Consider the following 18815-nt stretch of genomic DNA (forward strand, 5'->3'; position numbering starts at 1 on the left):
TCTAGGTCATTCTGTGGTTGAAATCACAAAGCATCTTTAGCTACATTCCTGTGCATTTAGAGAGAAGCACCAGGCTGCTTGGTCAGAGCATAGAAAGATTGTTAAAATTATTTAATTCTTAATTCTTTAATTCTAAGTGAAATAATAGGCCTTCTTGCTACACTTTAAAGGCAGCCCTAACAACTCTTCTTACACAGATCTTGGCCCCTTCAGGCTGTGCTTCTTTCTCTCTGGTCTGGTTGTAGTAAGATGCAACAGTAGAGCCAGGAACTGGATAATTAGCCCTCCCACTGTTTTCCAATTGCTGTTGTGGGAATACACAGTGTCCTGCCCTGTGGTCTCATAACTACACAATACTCACTATAAAACACTTTCTCACACTCATACTCGGGTGTGAACAGACAAAGAAGAAGACCTGTTGCAGTTAAAAGTTATTTTTAATGTGAATCCCTCCAGGAAGGACTCTTCTAGAGTGCCTCCAAGTAAACATTCATCACTTTTGGACTTCTACAACTTACAGTGCATCTGCTGTCTAGCTTTACCACATCACAGGCACCATAAGACTGCTTTTCACTGGACTCTCTCTCAGAGCCCTGGTAGGCATCCTGGTCCTGTTCTCTCTGCCGACATACACATTCATGATCTTTCCAGTTGACAGCATCCCCGCCTCTCATGTACTGTATTCTGCCTCACTAAAAACCTTACTCACACAACCTATACATTCTACTTCTCTGGCTAACAGTAGATAGCGTCTGCTGTGAGTCCGACTAACAGCTAACAGCCACTTATTTGATGAACATACCCACAACATCCTGGAGGTTTTGGATAGTTCTCATTGACATGTGTTACTACTTAATTAGGTGCAATTTTCTTCTATCTCTGTGATCTGAGATAATCTGTGCATTCTCTCTCTCAATAAAAGTTAGATGGCACTTATAAATAGGACATCAAGTAGCACATCAAGACATCAATCCCTACAGTTTCTAAACAGACACCAGCTGAAACCTTTAGTTTCTAAATGTATTATTCAATAAAGGGTCATGGGGCAGCCAGAGCCTATTTGACAATTTAATAATAATAACAATTGCTTACACTTATATAGCGCTTATCTGGACATTCCACTCAAAGCGCTTTGCAGATAATGGGGACACCCCTCAACCACCACCAATGTGCAGCATTCACTTGGATGATGCAACAGCAGCCATAGCGCACCAGAACACTCACCACACATCAGCGATAAGTGTGGAGGAGAGCAGAGTAATTAAGCCAATTTATAGAGGGGGATTGTTAGGAGGCCATGATTGATAAAGGCCGATGGGAAATTTGGCCAGGACACCAGGGTACACCCCTACTCTTTTCGAAAAACACCCTGGGATTTTTAATGACCACAGAGAGTCAGGACCTCGGTTTTACATCTCATCCGAAGGACAGCGCCTGTTTACAGTATAGTGTCCCCTTCACTATATATATATAGTGGGGCATTAGGACCCACCTGGACCGCAGGGTCACCCCCTGCTGGCCCCACTAACACCTCTTCCAGCAGCAACCTCCGTTTTTCCCAGGAGGTCTCTCATCCAGGTACTGACCAGGCATCACACCTGCTTAGCTTTAGTGGGTTGCCAGTTGTGAGTTGCAGGGTGATATGGCTGCTGGCGATATGGAATGATGATGTAACGGCTTTCCTCCTATGACATGTCTCAGTCATGGGTCAGCCAGAGAAAATTATGGATAGGCGTAATATCTGGACTGGGAAAAGAAAGTATAGATTGCTACTTCGATCTGACACACGTGGGGCAGGGAGATTCGATCACCCCCCAGCATCTTTTTTTTGGGTTCCAGCAGGGGCTATTTATTTGATCAAAATCAGCCCCAGTTCTGTAGGAAATGTCGTAACTTCGGACATCATGCGGCCGAGTGCAGGGAGAATGTGTGTACGATATGTGATGAGACCGGGCATGTTGCGAGGGAATGCCGAAAGAAGGTGTGCACTCTATGGAAGGACACTTGTTCAAGGGCTGTAAGTGGAGAAACATTCAAATGGCATGGGAATATGACCAAGGCATACTTAGAGTGGACGGAGAGGAGGAGGAGGCCTCTGAGGAAGAGGAAGAGGGGGCTAGGCTGGAAGTGGGTGTGGCTCCAGTTAATGATGGAGCACAAGAGGTTGAGCTTCAGCAGGAAGCAAGGCCCAGCTGGTCTGGATATGGATGACAAAAATGCTACAGTGCCGGAAACGGCAGAAAGGAAACAGGAACCTGGGAAAGTGATAGCTAAAAGATGAAGGGAAGAGGATGAAGGCAATTCCGGTGTGGAAGAGGAGAAGAAGGTGAGGGAGGAACCAGTGGAAGAGGGCCAGCACGAGGAGATGGAGGATCAACCAATGCCAGGAATGGAGGTCAAAGCAGAAGAAACGGGCTACCCTGTTGAGGAGGAATCTCCAGCTTCGGCCAGGAGGAGGGAGAAAACTTACCTGAGGTCCCTATCAATTGCCCCGGACATCATCGACACAACATTTGGAGAAAATAGTCTGTACTATCCCTCTATGGGGGGGTACTCACCTGTGACGGATATTTCGGAGGATTCCAGCTCTGAGCAGTCAGTTAGCATGGAGAAAGAGACAGGGCTGGAACCACCATGAGTCTCCGTATCTGTATGGTCAATGCAAGAGATCTGAAAGACAGAATAAAGAGGACTGCAGTTTTTGAAACTTTGAGGAAGCACTGGTTTGATGTGTGCTTCCTACAAGAAGTTCGTTTAGCTTGGGAATATGACATTCACGGGTTCGCGAAGGATTGGGGTAGTTTGAAGTCATGGTGGAGAGTGGGGGGAGTGCATTCGGCAGGGGTTGGAATTGTTTTCGGGATCGTGGTGGTGGAGGAAACAGAGTATTTTGTGGTAACTCCAGGAAGGGTGATTGTGGTGGATGGATTGTGGGTGGGCACCAAAGTCTGTTTGATATATGTGTACGCACCAGCAGAGCGCAGTGTGCGGAGGGGTTTCTTTGCTGACCTAGTGCCTTGGTGCACTCACTACAAACAGGCAGGTTTTTTTGGGGGGGATTTTAACGAGGACATTTTGGCACAGACAACAGGGACAACCAAGATCAATTAGCTGTTACGTGACTTTGAACTAAAAGACAGTTTTAAAGGTTTCTTCTCAAACTTTCCGGTCACGTGGCAAAATACCATGGGAGTGGGGAAAAGATTGGAATATATGTTTGTATCCTTGGGCATTTCAATCCAAAGTGTCACAGTGACTCCGACATGGTTTTTGGACCATGTAATCCTTCGGGTGGAAATCGGTGACTCTTGCACGTGTTTTGGAAGAGTGGTCTTGAAATTAAATACAGCCGTTCTGAAGGAACACGATTACACCCAGCTGATCAGAGTCAAACTGCAATTATAGGTAGCCCAGAAAAGCAGCTGGCCAGCTTTAATTGAATGGTGGTGTAGCAGCAATGCTTGTTAATAAGACAGAATTAAGTGTTGCTGTGCTTTCCCAAATGAGGCCCCATCTCTCTGTTCCACAGAGAAGCTATTCATGCAGGCTGATTTAAAGATCTTTTCTTTTGATAAGGGACAGCTCCCAAAGGGGGATGCACTTAGCTAAGCCTGGCTATCATGATCAATGGTCATCCATTGGCGCCTATCTGTCTAGGGAGTGCCAGATGGACATCTGGAATGCATTCCTAAGTGTCAGGAGTAAGTGACTCATATTTCACCTTGATCAACCAATCAGGGACTGGTAGGGCCGAGTAACCCATGTGGGACTCTGATGCCCATGGAACTTTCAGCCAAGGAACGAGCTGAAGTTCCTCCAGTTCACTATTCAGAACTAGCTCTTCATCAGGAACGAACCGGTCCTCTTCCTGACCTGCTGGGACCCACAGTCATCTTTTCTCCTGTGCACAAACTGTGCTAGTTAAAGCCAACACTAACTAGCCGGTCAGTGAGCATCAGCAGCGCACTGTCGCAAGCCGCACAGCACAGCCTGGCACGGAGCCAGAGAGTGCAGATTGGACAGCTCAGAAGCCTGCAACTGTTTCTTTGTGCCCGCAGGAGATCTGAATCCCCAGAGATTGGATAAGTATTCAACTTCAATGCATTACTGCTCGAGAATTCAATTGTTATCCCAACCAGTTGATATCACTTTAATTCCTAAGAGTTATGTACTTGTTTTCAGTATCTAATGTAGAAGTTGTAACCAAGTTCACTTTATGAAACGGTCTAAATGAATGATATACTGAACGTATGTCCTCTTGATATATGTAACTCTTCGTAACTGATTGAATATATACCTTTTGTATTCTGATAACCCTCACGATAAGATCTGTTAGGTTTACATGCATATTCTATGTATTAATAAATGTATCCTCGTGTATTAGTACCTGTGTGTGCGTTGTTTGAGTTATATCGCAGGGTTGGATTCTAAGGCCATCAAAAGAATCATTTTGTGATTTACTATCAATTAAGAATTAAGAATTGCCCCCGTAAATGCCCAAACCCTACAGAACTGGTGCCTCGTGAGAGCACACTACAGTGGGAAGGTGTGAAACGACGGCTTAAAATGATCTCTCAGCAGTATTGCACGCTGAGAGCACGTAGAAAGAACATGGAGGTGTGGCAGTTACAGGAGGAACTACAAAAGATCTATGGGAATTGTGGTCTGGTCTTTGATGTTCCAAGAGCCCAAGAGTTGAAGGTCCAGCTGAAGGAGATTCACGTTAGTAGGGCACGAGACTTTTTGTTTGTTTGGGTGACCGTGTAATGGAGCGATCAGAGGATGTGTCAGAGGCCAGTTCTTTAGGTCAGTGAGGGCGAAACAAGTAAAGAGAAACTTTGAAGGTATTAGAGTGAGCTCTGATAGGGTGGTTCGGTCGTCAGAAGGAATGGTAGAGGCTGCTTCGCGATATTTTGGGGCATGCTTTTAAGAAGAGAGTGAAAACATAGAACCAATGGAAGGAACAGGAGATGGAGGGACTGGACTCAGGATTTGAGCTGCTGGAAGTGGAGAAGGCCATGCGCAGCCTGGGGAAAGGCAAGGTCCCGGGCATTGATGGGCTGCCTGTGGAATTTTACTTGACCTTTTGGGACCTACTCAGACCAGTTTTGGTAGAGGTGTTTGAGGAAATTGTAAAAGGCCGAGGGTTGAGTGAATCCATGAGGCAGGGGGTCCTGGCCCTACTCTATAAAAAAGGCGACTCCTTAGATTTGGGTAACTGGAGGCCAATCCAACTCCTCTGTGTAGATCCTTGCTAAAGTATTGTGGAGCCGACTATGGAAGGGTTTGCCAATATTGATCCACCCTAATCAGTCATGTGGTGTGGCAGGTAGATCTATATCCTGGAACTTAATTCCTGAGACTCAATTGCCTGGGCAGAGGACAGAAATATGCCTTTGCTTGTAGTAAGCCTTGATCAAGAAAAGGCTTTTGATAAGGTTCATCACACTTTTTTTGTGGTTGATACTGCAAAGGTTTGGCCTGAGTCCTAGGTTTGTTAATTGGTTAAAGTTACTTTATGTCAACGTTGGTTTTAGGGTGTGTATCAATGGGCACCTGGGTGGAAAAGTTCAGATAGGAAGAGGGGTAAGACAGGGATGCCCTTTGTCACCCTTGCTGTATATTCTGTATGTGGAGCCTTTGCTTATCATGATTAGATCTTATAGTAAGGTAGACGGTCTGTGTGTGCCAGGAAGTGGAGGTAGGCAAGTTAAGCTTGCTGCATATGCGGATGATATAACTTTGTTACTGAGTTCAGAGTTTAGTCTGCAGTATGTCCAGGAGACTGTGGACAAGTTTGGCAGGGCGACAGGCTCTAAGGTAAATAGGGACAAAAGCATGCTAAAGATCTTTGGAAAGTGGAGAAACAAAGCTGAGGTGTCAGAGACCTTGAGGGCAAAACTTGGGCCAATAAAGATACTAGGAGTAGAATTTGGATCTGGGGTGCTAGGGCTACACAACTGGGAAACACAGCTGAACCGGGTTCGCTGAAAGCTAGGCATGTGGAGAAACAGACGTTTATCATATATTGGGAAGGTACAGGTGATCAAAATGGACATACTTCCTATGCTTGTTTTTTTGGCAAATGTTTTTCCTGTGCCCACATGCAAGGTTGGTGTTTCAATTCATCTGGTGTGGAAAGTACGAGTATGTGAGAAGGGTGGATATGTACAAAGGATGTCATCAAGGTGGGAGGGATGTACCGGATTTACCTTTAAAGTTAAATGCAATATTTGTTGCGGGTGTGTGTGAAGCTGTGCACACAAGCTGTGCGGGTGTGTGTGAAGGAGGTACAACATGATTACCAGTATTTCGCAAGGCTTTGGTTCTTCCTGGTTAGTGCGGCCTTTGTGAAAGTGGACCAATACCACGCCCAAAGCGAAAAGGAGACCGTGGTTTTATAAACAAGCAACAATCTGGTTGACAAAGTATTCAAATGGGAAGCTGGATGAGGTGTGTGTGCGGCATAGAGCCTTGTATGAAAGAGCGAGAGGTGTGCGTGCAAATAGACTTGTTGTGACTTGTTATTTTTGTATATTAATAAAAAAACAAAAAAAAAATATTGAGCAGGTTGTTCCTGAAGTACCTGTCCTGGATGACCCTTCCCCAGTCATCTTACACAACAAACTTAGTTTTTCCCCAGGAGGTCTCCATCCAAGTATTGAGCAGGCTCACACTTTCTTAGCTTTAGTGGGTTGCCAGTTGTGAGTTGCAGGGTGTTATGGCTGCTGTATAGCACCTAAGCAACGGATGCAAGGCAGGGTACACTCTGGATAGGATGATAGTATACACAGGGCAGACACAGAGGGACACATACAGTATATATTCACACCAGGGCCAGCTTTTATTAGAAGCCAATTAACCTACCAGTACTTTTGAGGACTGTGGGAGGAAACTGGAACACCTGATGAAAACCCTCGTAAACACAGGGAAAGTGTAAAATTTCCATGCAGATAGTACCCCAGGAATTTAAGCCAGGGCTTCAGTGCTGTGAGGTAGCAATGCTAACTACTGAACAACATTGTCGCCCTTATCACAACATACCTAAACACAATTCTTGTAATGGTGGCTCTGTGGCTAAGGATCTGTGCCTGTAGCTGGATGGTTATTGGTTCAAATCCTGCAGCTGGCAGAGGAATCCTACTCTGTTGGGCTCCTGAGCAAGGCCCTTAACTCCAACTGCTCCAGGGGTGCTGTACAATGGCAGACCCTGTGCTCTGACCCCAGGCTCTCTCCCTATCTGTGTGTCTCACAGAGCAAGCTGGGGTATGCAAAAAGATAATTCCTAATGCAAGAAATTGTAAAGGGTTAATAAAGTGATGTTATTATTATTAAAAAATCTCACCTCACAAAAATTTCACAAAAATAATTAAAAGTTTAAAAATCAATATTAAGAAAAATTGATAGACATTGAGTGAAAGGCCAGTATCTTGAGAAGATCAGATTGCCTTCTATCTACCAACAGATATTTACTGTACATCCTTCACACCTTATAACCATCACAAACCCATCAAAAACTCAGGGACTTCTCACTGTTGCCAGGAGAGAGTTCCCTTAGCTGGCTATTAATGGAACATCTCTAAAATTAATCAAATTAGAACCAGTGAGCTGTATAGTACACTCAAAAATAACATTCCAGCAGCAATAATTTGAAAAAACAAACTGTATTTAATGATCAGCACAATTGATACTGGAATAGTGATATCAGTCCCTGAAAATATATTTTATACTAGCCGGATGTCTTGTCAGGGCCAGAAATTAAACATTTAGACAAAAACATAAACAAAATATAGGCTCAGTAAACATACCATGGAAACTGTCTGTCACAAAAAATGGGAACAGAAAGGCTGTGATGCTCACCATAACCCTTGACAGACGGTGATGGAAATACACCTCTCTAACCTACCTAAAATACACAAAAATAAATCTTGAATCAGAAAACAATCCATACTCCTCATATAACGCTAGTAATTAGACTACAGAAGGATGACCGTATACTGTACATTCCAGGGCTCAAAGGAATGCATTTCTCTGACGGACTAAAGAAACACAGAAGACTATGTAGAGATATACACCTGAAGAAGGCTCCACAGCCGAAATGTTGTGTTTCTTTTCTTCTCTTTTCAGCATGGAATTAACCTTTACATGTTCCTTTGCAGCCTATGCATGCTGATGCAGCTACCTACTTGAACTACTGTATGTAGAGATATGATCCTCAATGACATGAAACACCAGTATGAATTCTACAAAATCAACAGTGAAACATAAGCCAAAGCACACAATGGAAGGAGAGAGCCCTCAAAACTTTAATCAGTAGGTACTTTTCAACACAAAGGACCGTAGGTTGTGAAAGTGTGGAACAAGCTACGGTACCTAGTCATGTAGTCGAAGGCTGACGAGAGTAGCAGAGTTTCAGCTTCTACGCAAGGAATGTGTAAGCGCTTTGACTGGAGTGTCCAGAAAAGCGCTATGTAAGTGTAAGCAATTATTATTATTATTATTATTATTATTATTATTATTATTATTATTATTATGCAGAGAGGGATACCGTTCGCGCTGTACATTTATTACAATGTTTTATAGTTGCTTTGGAAATAAGTGTATAACATCATGTGAAGAAATCTCGTTTGGGTCTGAGTCTAATTAAGTGTTACTAGCCAAAAAACCTGACGAGCTGGTCAGAACCAAGCCGATTTGAATCCATTATATTGCATGACATTAGTGAGTCTGAGGCGAGCACTCTTTTTTGCATGGGTTCTATATACAGAAATACACCACGGCTATACTGTGAGGGGTAAATCTTCCTCGCCAACTGGGCGTACTTGATACGCTGTTCTTGGCCACTGAACACATGCATAAACATTCATGTGTGACTGAAACCTACAGTAGCCTGTAGCGCATTGAAAGAAGAAGCAACATAATGAGTGAAGATGGTTGGCTGCGTTTGGCGTCAGGAACCTTTCACATATAGCTCCTCCCTCTCATTTTTAACTAGGCTAAGCTGTAGTGAGGGCAAAGAGCCAGGCAGCAGCAGAGCGGTGACCGTCTCATTTTCTTGCTGCAGTTATGGCGGCGCCGTTAGCGCAGTTCGATGAGGACTGGCAGGACTTTTATGAATTTAAACCTGCCTCGGGTAAGCAAAACCGTCTTGACCAAGTGAACTCCAATGTTGGGGAACCCCCGGGGCTCCTGGAGGATTTTTCTGAGCTCGACAATAGCTTCTCCGGAGAGATCGGCAGCTTCAAATCCATGGAGGACTTGGTGAACGACTTCGATGAGAAACTGACAGTGTGTTTCCGAAACTACAACACCAAGACCGAGAACATAGCCCCAGTGAAACCTATTACAGAGGAGAGCATCATGAAGGACGACGAGTGAGTATATCATAACATCCCTTCAATCGCACCGGATCTGCTCATCAGTCGCTGTAAGAGAATTGATACAAAGCTTTGCTCAGAATGAATGCTGTAACAGAGCTGGTATGTCAGTTCCATACCAATGACTTTCCAGTGTTAGCTATGCCTTCGCTGTTTGCGGATGCGTTTATTTAAATTAAATATTTAAATTTGGAGTCGGTTGTTCCACACAACACAGATTTTATTAGATTAGACATTAGATTTTATTGCAAGCACAATATAAAATTCGAGAAGGTGTATGATTCTGTCGATTATTGTTACAGTCTACATATATACGGTTTCAAGTTGTTGACGTTAAACAGTGATGTTAACATTCCTATTAAACATCTTGAATTTCTGGTAAGGTTTACTGCGAAATAGTTAACTTCTAAATAAATGTTCAATATATACGATTTGTAACAGACCCTCGTCTAATGTGCGCCCCGAATTAATTTTACTGAACAAAACAAAATAGACAGGGGTCCTTCAACGAGGCGAATGTAATTTGATCTCTGAGTAATGTTGTTGATGCAGTCGGCACAAATGTTAGTGAATTTATTTTTTACATTTAGAAACAGGCGTAGTCATTCATATACCTGTTATGTTGTTTTCCAACTATAAAGCTAAACAAAACCAACCCATAACGTTTCACATCTCTTTTTGTGTTCATAATGCCCTAGATATCAATATAATTTAGAGTACTGCATTAATGTTGCTTATCGTTTAAGATAGTAAAAGCTGTTTTTATGTTTGTACTGTTTTTAAGTTGTACTTGACAACTTTAAGGCTTAGGCTTTGGGATTGATATTTCTCAAAGAGCAAGTACATGCACATGCACGTTTTGTACTTAAAATTATTGCAGGTTAGTTAAAAGGTTTAAGAAATTGCTCTATGAAAGTAAAGCCTTGTATTTTGGCCACATCTCAAGTTGATGATTAGCATTTGTAATTCTACATGTGAAGTTTACATGTTATTGTATGGTATAGTTTATTTATGTATAACATTTTTAGTTTACATATTTTGTGTTATGAGTATTTTGTTCATGTAATTGTCTCTTGAGGACAGAACAGACTGTGTTACTCTCTTCAGTCTGGGTTGTTTTGAGAATGGCGTGTTAAGGATCTGCATTGTCCATCAATGCTTAAAGGAAATGTTGTGTGGCATGACTGCCAGATTGTATTTGCTTTAAATTTAGGCATGCACACTAATGTCCTGTGGGGGGAGGATGATGCTAACAAATATATACTCTGGGGAGATTTGATCAAATTAAATTAGCATTTACCACTATTGTTGGAGAAGCAGGAACAATCTACAGCACCATCTTTCATTCATTAACCTGAGGATTTCTAAATGCCTACAGATCCAGCCATTCAAAATGTGCGAAATACGCTGCGTTAAAACGTGGTAGGTGTAGCACATCATACCGCATTATACAGCATGCAAATTGAAATATGATAATAGTATCCGGAAGCACCTTATAAAACTTTCTTCATAAATATTTGAAGCATCAAAGTCTTTTATTCGGTTACATACTGTGGTTATTTTCCAAAAGTTGTTACATTCTCCTTCTGACAATATTAAGTTTATATAATTTGTAAAAAGCTATAATGTTTTAAACTGTTCTGCGAATACTTACGCTCGTTATCGCAGTAAAAAAACACATACTTTTTAGAAATTGATTAATAGCGAATATAATATGGAATCGTGTATATGTGTATGACATAATTAGGCGTGTGCCTTGCGTGCTGTAACGTGGGGGTTGGAACCCAGCTGTCACCATGTGTTTTCTTTTACCAAATAAAAATTTATTTGAAAAACTAAAATAGCAAATATTATGGACACTATATTGACATTTTTTATATTTCTAAATATAACATTTTCCAAGTTAAGTGATTTATTAATAACGAAGAATAATTTCAGACTGCTACTGTCGTTATTACTGATAATCAATATTATTGACACTATATTGAATTTGTTGGTATTATTAATTTTTGGGCTTTACATTTATGTTTATAATAGAGAGTCCCCATTACCCCCATTTTGATTAAAATCGTAAACGGGTGTTTAATTAAATGCTTTTATAAATTCACAATCTGACAATGCATGACAGAACAAAAGCATCTGTGAAATCACATTCCCGAATGTCCCCCACTGCGCTCAACAATCTTAGGAAGAACTCGAAACAGCCTGTCAATAAAATTGTTGCAACTTTGTTCTGTCTGTCCTTCCTCACCGAATTTCTAGATCACACTGATCAGTTCTTGCTTTGTGCTAGGTTTTGCCGTTTTCAGAATATAGACTTTCAGGGAATGCCAAATCATCTCTATTGGATTTTAAATATGAAGCTGAAAGTTTAGCCTTTGTCACTAATGAAAACACTAAATAAATACATAAATATAGAACTTTTTATTTGTTAAAAGAAAACTCATGGTAACAACTGGGTTCGAACCCCTAACTTCCTGCACGCAAGGCACATGCCTAATTACATCACACAAATAATCATGCGGCAATGACTTAAACTGATGCAGACATTTCCAAAGAAAGTATACTACTGTGATAATTTGAGCTACAACATATTAATTAATATCGTTATCAATTTCTTTAGATGCCCAATTCCCTATTAATCAAATTCTAAAAAGTATGCGTTTTTTTTACTAGGATAATGAGCGCAAATATTCATAGGAAATGTTAAAACATTATGACTTTTTATGAAACATATAAACTTAATATAGTCAGTAGGAGCACGTATTCCAAAATAACCACAGTATGTAACCGAATGAAAGACTTTGGTGCTTTTTGAAGAAGAAAATGTTTTGGAAGAAAGTGGAATACTGGTGTGTATTCTTTCTTTAATCTACCGATACCAGCCATATACAGTTTACAGAACATGTTTATGTTCCTAAATTAATATCTTTTATGACCTTCAGATGCGTTATGCTCCTCTTCTTTTTATGCTCAGCTACAAAAATTTCCCTTTAGGTGTATAAATATTCAAAACTAAGCGGATTAAAACATGCACAATAAAGAGATTTACTGATTAATTCGTTTCACTAACAACCAATGCACTATGAGTGCCCCTGTCGGTCATCTTGGCCAGCCAAATCACGTACCGCGGTACACCGCAGTGAGCTGTGGGTAATTTTGCGTGGTACGGGGTTGTACGGTGCATTTTGAATGGCTGCATCTGTATATAGTTTAGCATAAAATTCAGAATAGCATAAATAGCTGTATTGTTTCACTTAGAGTTTAGTATTGAAATCAGACCAAAACATGGAAGTTCAAAGGGTATAATCCCAAAATAGCTTTAGATCTTAAAGCTTTAAGAAAACATACACAGTTGGTTCTTTGGATATTTTGCTTAAAATAACTTTGAATGATCTACTGTACATCTTTTTAAAAAATAATTAGTACCACAACAGTGTTGTTTTTGAGTTGTAGACAGTTTTGTTTCCAAAACCAGTGAAGAATATTTTTTCTCTGAAAAGGAAAAAAGGCTACATTTTACATCATAAAAAAGTTGAATATTAACTAATTAAATCAGTTGTTAACTAGTTTCATTAGTTATAAGCTGTATTTTAAATTATTTGCTGATCGTGGTTTCTGAGAAACACTGCAGTATGATTGTGTAGATACAAGCGACTAATTCGTCTCTTGCTCTTAATTAATGTGCAGCTCACATGAAGTGCTGCACCAGAATGTTTCTTGTTGGAGTTCCTGTTGCAGTGAGTTAGACCAGTAGGGTGACTGGGACCCGTGCTGCTACAATTTCAAGGATACTGGGAATTGTTTGAAACATGTTTGCTATGCATTAACCTGTACTGAACATTTGTTCTTTAAAAAGGGCAGAGTGAGTAATATTTCCATAAGAAAGGTTTAATTAGAGCTCTCTTCAACTTTTGGTAAAAAAGATTCCAGTACCCAGAGAATTACATTTTTGATGGAATATATTTGATATTTCTGGAATCAATTTCTAAGGTATAATGACAAATATTACATATTGATTATGAAGCTGCAGTTCTTTTAAGACAAATGCAGGTGTGAGCCTGGTCTGTACCTGGATGGGAGACCTCCTGGGAAAAACGGAGCTTGCTGCTGGAAGAGGTGTTAGTGGGGCCAGCAGGGGGTGACCCTGCGGTCCAGGTGGGTCCTAATGCCCTGGTATAGTGACAGGGACACTATACTGTAAATAAGCACTGTCCTTCGGATGAGACGTAAAACCGAGGTCCTGACTCTCTGTGGTCATTAAAAATCCCAGGGTGTTTCTCAAAAAGAGTAGGGGTCTAACCCCATGCCTCCTAATAATCCCCCTCTATGAATTGGCTACATTACTTTGTTCTCCTCCCCCCCTCCCACTCTAACAGCAGGAGATCTTTTAAGATAAGATCACTTTATTAGCCATATACAATTTCTTGCATTAGGAATTTGTCTTTTCACATACCCCAGCTTGCTCTCCATGAGACACACAGGCATACAGATGGGGAGAGAGAAGTCTGGGGTCAGAGCACAGGGTCAGCCATTTATACGGTGCCCCTGGAGCAGCTGGGGTTAAGGGCCTTGCTCAGGGGAGTAGGGATTCCTCTGCCAGCCACAAGATTTGAACCGGCAATCTTCTAGCCACAGGCGCAGATCCTTAGCCGCAGTGCCACCGCTCCACCGTTTGCATTTGCAGGTACTGCATACCATGTTCCTGTTGTGTATAGTACGACTTGAAGCTGAATTTTCAGCAGCTTTGTCATCACCAGATGGGTTTACTGATTTTTAAACATGCTTCTTTTTGAGTAAAAATGGTAATAGTAGATTGCATGTTTAAAATTGCTGATTGTGTGGTTTTTATGATGATTAAATCGCAACAAAAGATAAAACAGCAAATAGTAATACAAAAGCAGTTTGATATATGTTGGTGATATATGATCAAATATGATGTAGATTACTGTGATAAGCTAAGCCAGGGTCAAATGATTAATTTGTTGTATAACCTAAGAATAAAATGCATATGCATGGTACTGTAACATCCACAGACTCTGCTGGCTGAGTTCAGTCCATTAATCTTGAGGCCCAGGGAGAGAGCTTTTACTTTGATCAAACTGAATCTAAGTGGTTTGTAAGAAGTAGGGCAACTACTGCATGGAAAGCCTTTGAAAAAGATGGAAATATTTGTTTATTTGGGTACCGTCTGACTTAAATTCAGTACACCAATTTTAAGGTGGAGGCCATAAGATCATATAAAACCAATTAAGAAAGGGCTCTGTAAGGAACATTGCAAGATGTGTAGTGCATTTAAGCTGGAAACTCTTGAGTACTAGTTTATCCTTGAAGTTCAGCAGATATACTGTAGATTAGATGTAGTCCTTTATGATAAATTTCTCTAAATCAGTGAAACCCGAATTTTCCAAGTCAATACTTTCAAGAATTGATCATGCATAATACTATTCAGTAGATTATATTTGTAAAGATTGCACGTTACTGTAGATGTTTATGATGTTTAGTCTTAATCAAAATTGTATTGATCATGGGTCTAAAAAAAATGTTGTATGTACCTAATCATGCAATAGGTTATATGGATTAAAAACGCTTATGTATTTCTTAACATTTAACACATTTTATGTGTTTTACAAATGATGTTAAATAAAGCATTGAATCGGGTTTGATCAAAAACATAGGATAATGGCCCCAATGACTTCAACAAAGAAACACTGTGCTACAGTGTAAAGTTCCATTTGGTTTACATGTGACTGTCCTACTAAAATGCCAAAATGAGTTGGAGCTTCAATCTGCACAAGTCATGTTAAAGAAGAACTGAAATATACTATTTCTGGAGGTGATCTTTCTGTTCTTTTTAGCAAATGTAGTTATAAATTGACTGTAATCAGCAAACAACAATTGTAATTGTAAACAGAGCTTATACATTTAAAATTCAGCAAATGATCATTCTTCTTGCCCCAATGTGGGATTTCATAAACAAAAAACTTTGTATTATAAGAATATGGTGTATTAATTTTGCACATGTTTACAAATCATTGAATGTTTTATAGATGTTCAAAGGTTAGATCTATCACTTTGAAAGTATAATGTAAAAGGTAAAACAACTAGGTTCCTGATGAGAAAAACAATGGATTGTGAACTTATCTTTCTATCTGTAGGCTTTTAAAACACTCAACATTATAATTAATGAAAATAATTAGAAAAATAATAAGAAAGACAGCAGGTTTGTTGGAAAGCAAATCCTTTAGTACAGCAGTGGAGCAGATTCATAGTGTTTTTCAGAAGTATAAAACTATTTTCAAAGATTAGTACCAAAGGTGAAAAGACAGATTTTGCACATTTGTATTACAGATTTTTATGCTCACAATAAATTCTTTATGACTGGATTATAACTGAAAAATTACAGAATTTAATGATTTGTGCAGATTGGCAAAGGGGAAGCCTGTTTGTATTCTGTCTTTTCTCTTAGTAAAGTGGTTTGTGCTGCCAAATTCTTCCTTAGAGGGAACATTGAATAATGTTATTTATTATATCTCTCCTGTTGACATTTTTAGAAAAATATTTATTTTTAAAAATAACTTTGAATTTGATAGTTTTATAATAAAAGATAAATTACTGAAGAGTCCAATTTTAGAAATCCTCTTCACAACAGTAATGTATTTAGAGAAGACAATTAGCAGAGCATAGATGAAGTCACTTGCTTCTTTTTGCATTCTGGATCTGAATTTGGACTGCTTGAATGCCAGTTGGACACGCAATTGGTACTGTAAGTGCTTGGCCATAACTGTTTTTTATCTTTATTATTATGTTAATGTATTCAGTGACTTGAATTAAATAATGTTAACATTGCAATCAGTAGAGTGATAATGATCCTGCCATATGTGTTATTATATTAAGAAATATGGTGTAGTTCCAACCTTTCACAGCATTTTGTACCACAATAGTAAAACTACCCACAATAGTAAAGTAATCTAGTAAACTAGATTAAATTAAAGTTTTTTAACCAACATTTGGGAGGGATGACAACCAAATATTTCAACTCAGCTGTTCTATAGACATGTGCTTGTAGAAACTGTACACCTGTTTTCAAAGTTTCACATTTTGTTTCTTTAATGCCTGGAATTAAAATGCATTCTTTTTTTTGCATTGCTTATTTTTTATCTACACATCCTACCCAACAACTTCCGAAGGAAAAAGTACCCTAGATTTATTATTTAAAAGATAAATTATTTAAGAGCAAAAACTGAAGTGGCATGGTTGTATAAGTATCCACCTCTTTTGTAATAAAAATTCTAAATTTGTTCAGGTTCAAGTTAATTGGATTCCACCTATTTTAAATTGTAGTGGTTTACATGATTTTTGGATATATTCAGCAATTCGTTTCAAATGTGCATTTCAAAGCAAAAACTTAAATATGAGTGCCAAGGAGCTTTCAAAAGAAATTCAGGACAAAGCTGTAGAATGGCACCTATCAAGGGATGGGTGTAAAAATATTCAAAAGTCTTGAATGTCCCCCAGAGCATGTTCAAGATGATTGTTAAGAAGTGGGAGGTGTATGGCACCACCAAGACCCTGCCTAGATCAGGCCGTCTCTTCAAAACTGGATGATCAAGTGAAAAGGAAACTAATTTGAGAGGCTAGCAAGAAGACAGTGGCAACTTTTAAACAGCTACAGGCTTTTATGTTCAAGACTGTGTGTATAACAACAATATCCCAAGCAGGCCTGTATGGCAACATGGGAAGAGAAAGAGTGCCTTTATTATACCCAAAATTATTCCAAATTTATTTTACAGCAGCAAACAATATAAAAAAAACCACACAAACAAATAGTACGCATAAATATGAGCAAGAAAAGCAACTGCTGAACAAGGTTATGGCCATAGGTATAGATGAGAACTTGTAACAGTTTGTTTTTAAATTAGAAAATCTGTATCTGTGTTCTGAGGGGTCTAGTTGGAATTAATTAAACTAAGGGTGTGAAGAGCCATCGAGGATGGAATATGCTTTACACAAGACAAGACTGGTACTTTGGGGTAGGGTCGAAAGATCAGCATCAAAGACTTTCTGACAGTTTGACAACACTCCCCAATTCATATTCCTCAGATTCAGATTCCCAAACCTACAATTCAGGGCACAAGTTAAAGCAGATTCAGTAAAAGAATGATGAAACATTATCAGTAATGAATAATCAACCTTAAAATGCACAAGCTTTCTTTAGAAAAACTGTTGAAAAGGGGGCTGTTGCCCTTTTTTGGAAAATAGACTCGATATTTGTCTCAAAATTTAACCTCTAAATAATTACATTTACCTACCCTCTCAACTGATTGTCCCCTTATGCAGATTGTAGTGGGGTCTGAGGATCTTCCTGAAATCAATTACTTTACCATGTCTTTGGTTTTAGAGACATTCAGCTAGTTCAGTTACACCAAATGGCAAAACCCTTCAACAACTGGCTCATGGCCTCCCTCATCTACTTGCAGCACACTTATAAAGTCTTCTGCAAATTAAATTACATGTCTTGAGTGGTGATAACTCTTCAGTTATTTGTCTACAGGACAAAGAGTAAGGGAGACAGTACACATGCCTGGAGGGAGCCGGTGGAAGAATACAGTTTTGTAAGACAATGCATTATTAGCACTTATCCTCTGAGTTCTCTCTATAAGGAAATCAGTAACTCAGCTCACAAGATCAAGGCCAAAGTTAGATAATAACATAGTTGCCAATAAATGCGGATGAATACAATTAAATGCTTAGGAGAAATCTACAAAGCATCTTATATTCCTCAAGATGTTGGAGAACAAGATTATGAAGGCTGTAAGAGGACCCGGGGAAGGGTCATCTCTCACCGGTATTTCAGGAACGAAACACTGAAAATACTAAATATGGACCTTAGCAAGATGGCGGCCAAAAGCAATCAGCTGACCAGGAAATGGAAAGGGTCTACCCTGAGAAACAACGAGACACAGCTGAGCCGCATCAGGAGCCGAAATATAAGTGCCCCGGAGGCAGTGAACAGGGCGAAAGCCGGTAAGGTGAATGCAGTTTGGAGGAAAAGAGAGGAAAGAGGTGCTTGTTAAGGATCGGGCTAAGGAATACGGACTACTGAAAGGAGAAAGGATTTATGGTTTTGGATTACGGACACTGGTTAAGGATACATCGCGGATTGGCTTTATTATGGACTTTTGGAAATCGGATCGGATCAGGACTAAGGGAACGGATTGCGGACTGTGTTCGGAAGACAGTTGGAGGAAGAAACGCCACGGATCTCGGGAAAGAAAAGTGTGGTGTGAGTACTACTGTCATTTACATAAACTCTCCCCCGGAGACACCACAATTGGTGGAGGATGCGGGCGGCACCCGCTCGGGTTTGAGCATCAAAGGAAGCAAGTTTTTTTTGTGTTGTGTGTGTGTGCGGGTTTCGCTTTGCGCGTGTAAAGA

The 18815-nt window shown here is 39.9% G+C and overlaps 1 protein-coding gene across 3 annotated transcripts in view; it reads left to right on the forward strand.

Annotated features, from left to right (window-relative positions):
- Nucleotides 1-8959: 8959 nt before the first annotated feature.
- The window catches only part of LOC148674695 (fasciculation and elongation protein zeta-2-like), a 121402-nt gene continuing 111546 nt past the window's right edge, over nt 8960-18815 (forward strand). The window contains exon 1 of one of the 3 annotated variants that reach the window (XM_088625102.1): nt 8960-9374. In XM_088625102.1, the coding sequence (XP_088481228.1) occupies nt 9067-9374 (308 nt within the window). In that variant the 5' untranslated portion in view covers nt 8960-9066. The remainder of the gene's footprint in view (nt 9375-18815) is intronic. The other 2 variants (XM_088625101.1, XM_088625103.1) reach the window with 2 other exon arrangements.

The sequence above is a fragment of the Lepisosteus platostomus genome, chromosome 3 (genome assembly GCF_059453375.1).
Source record: "Lepisosteus platostomus isolate fLepPlt1 chromosome 3, fLepPlt1.hap1, whole genome shotgun sequence".
In the NCBI taxonomy this organism is placed as follows: Eukaryota; Metazoa; Chordata; class Actinopteri; order Semionotiformes; family Lepisosteidae; genus Lepisosteus; species Lepisosteus platostomus.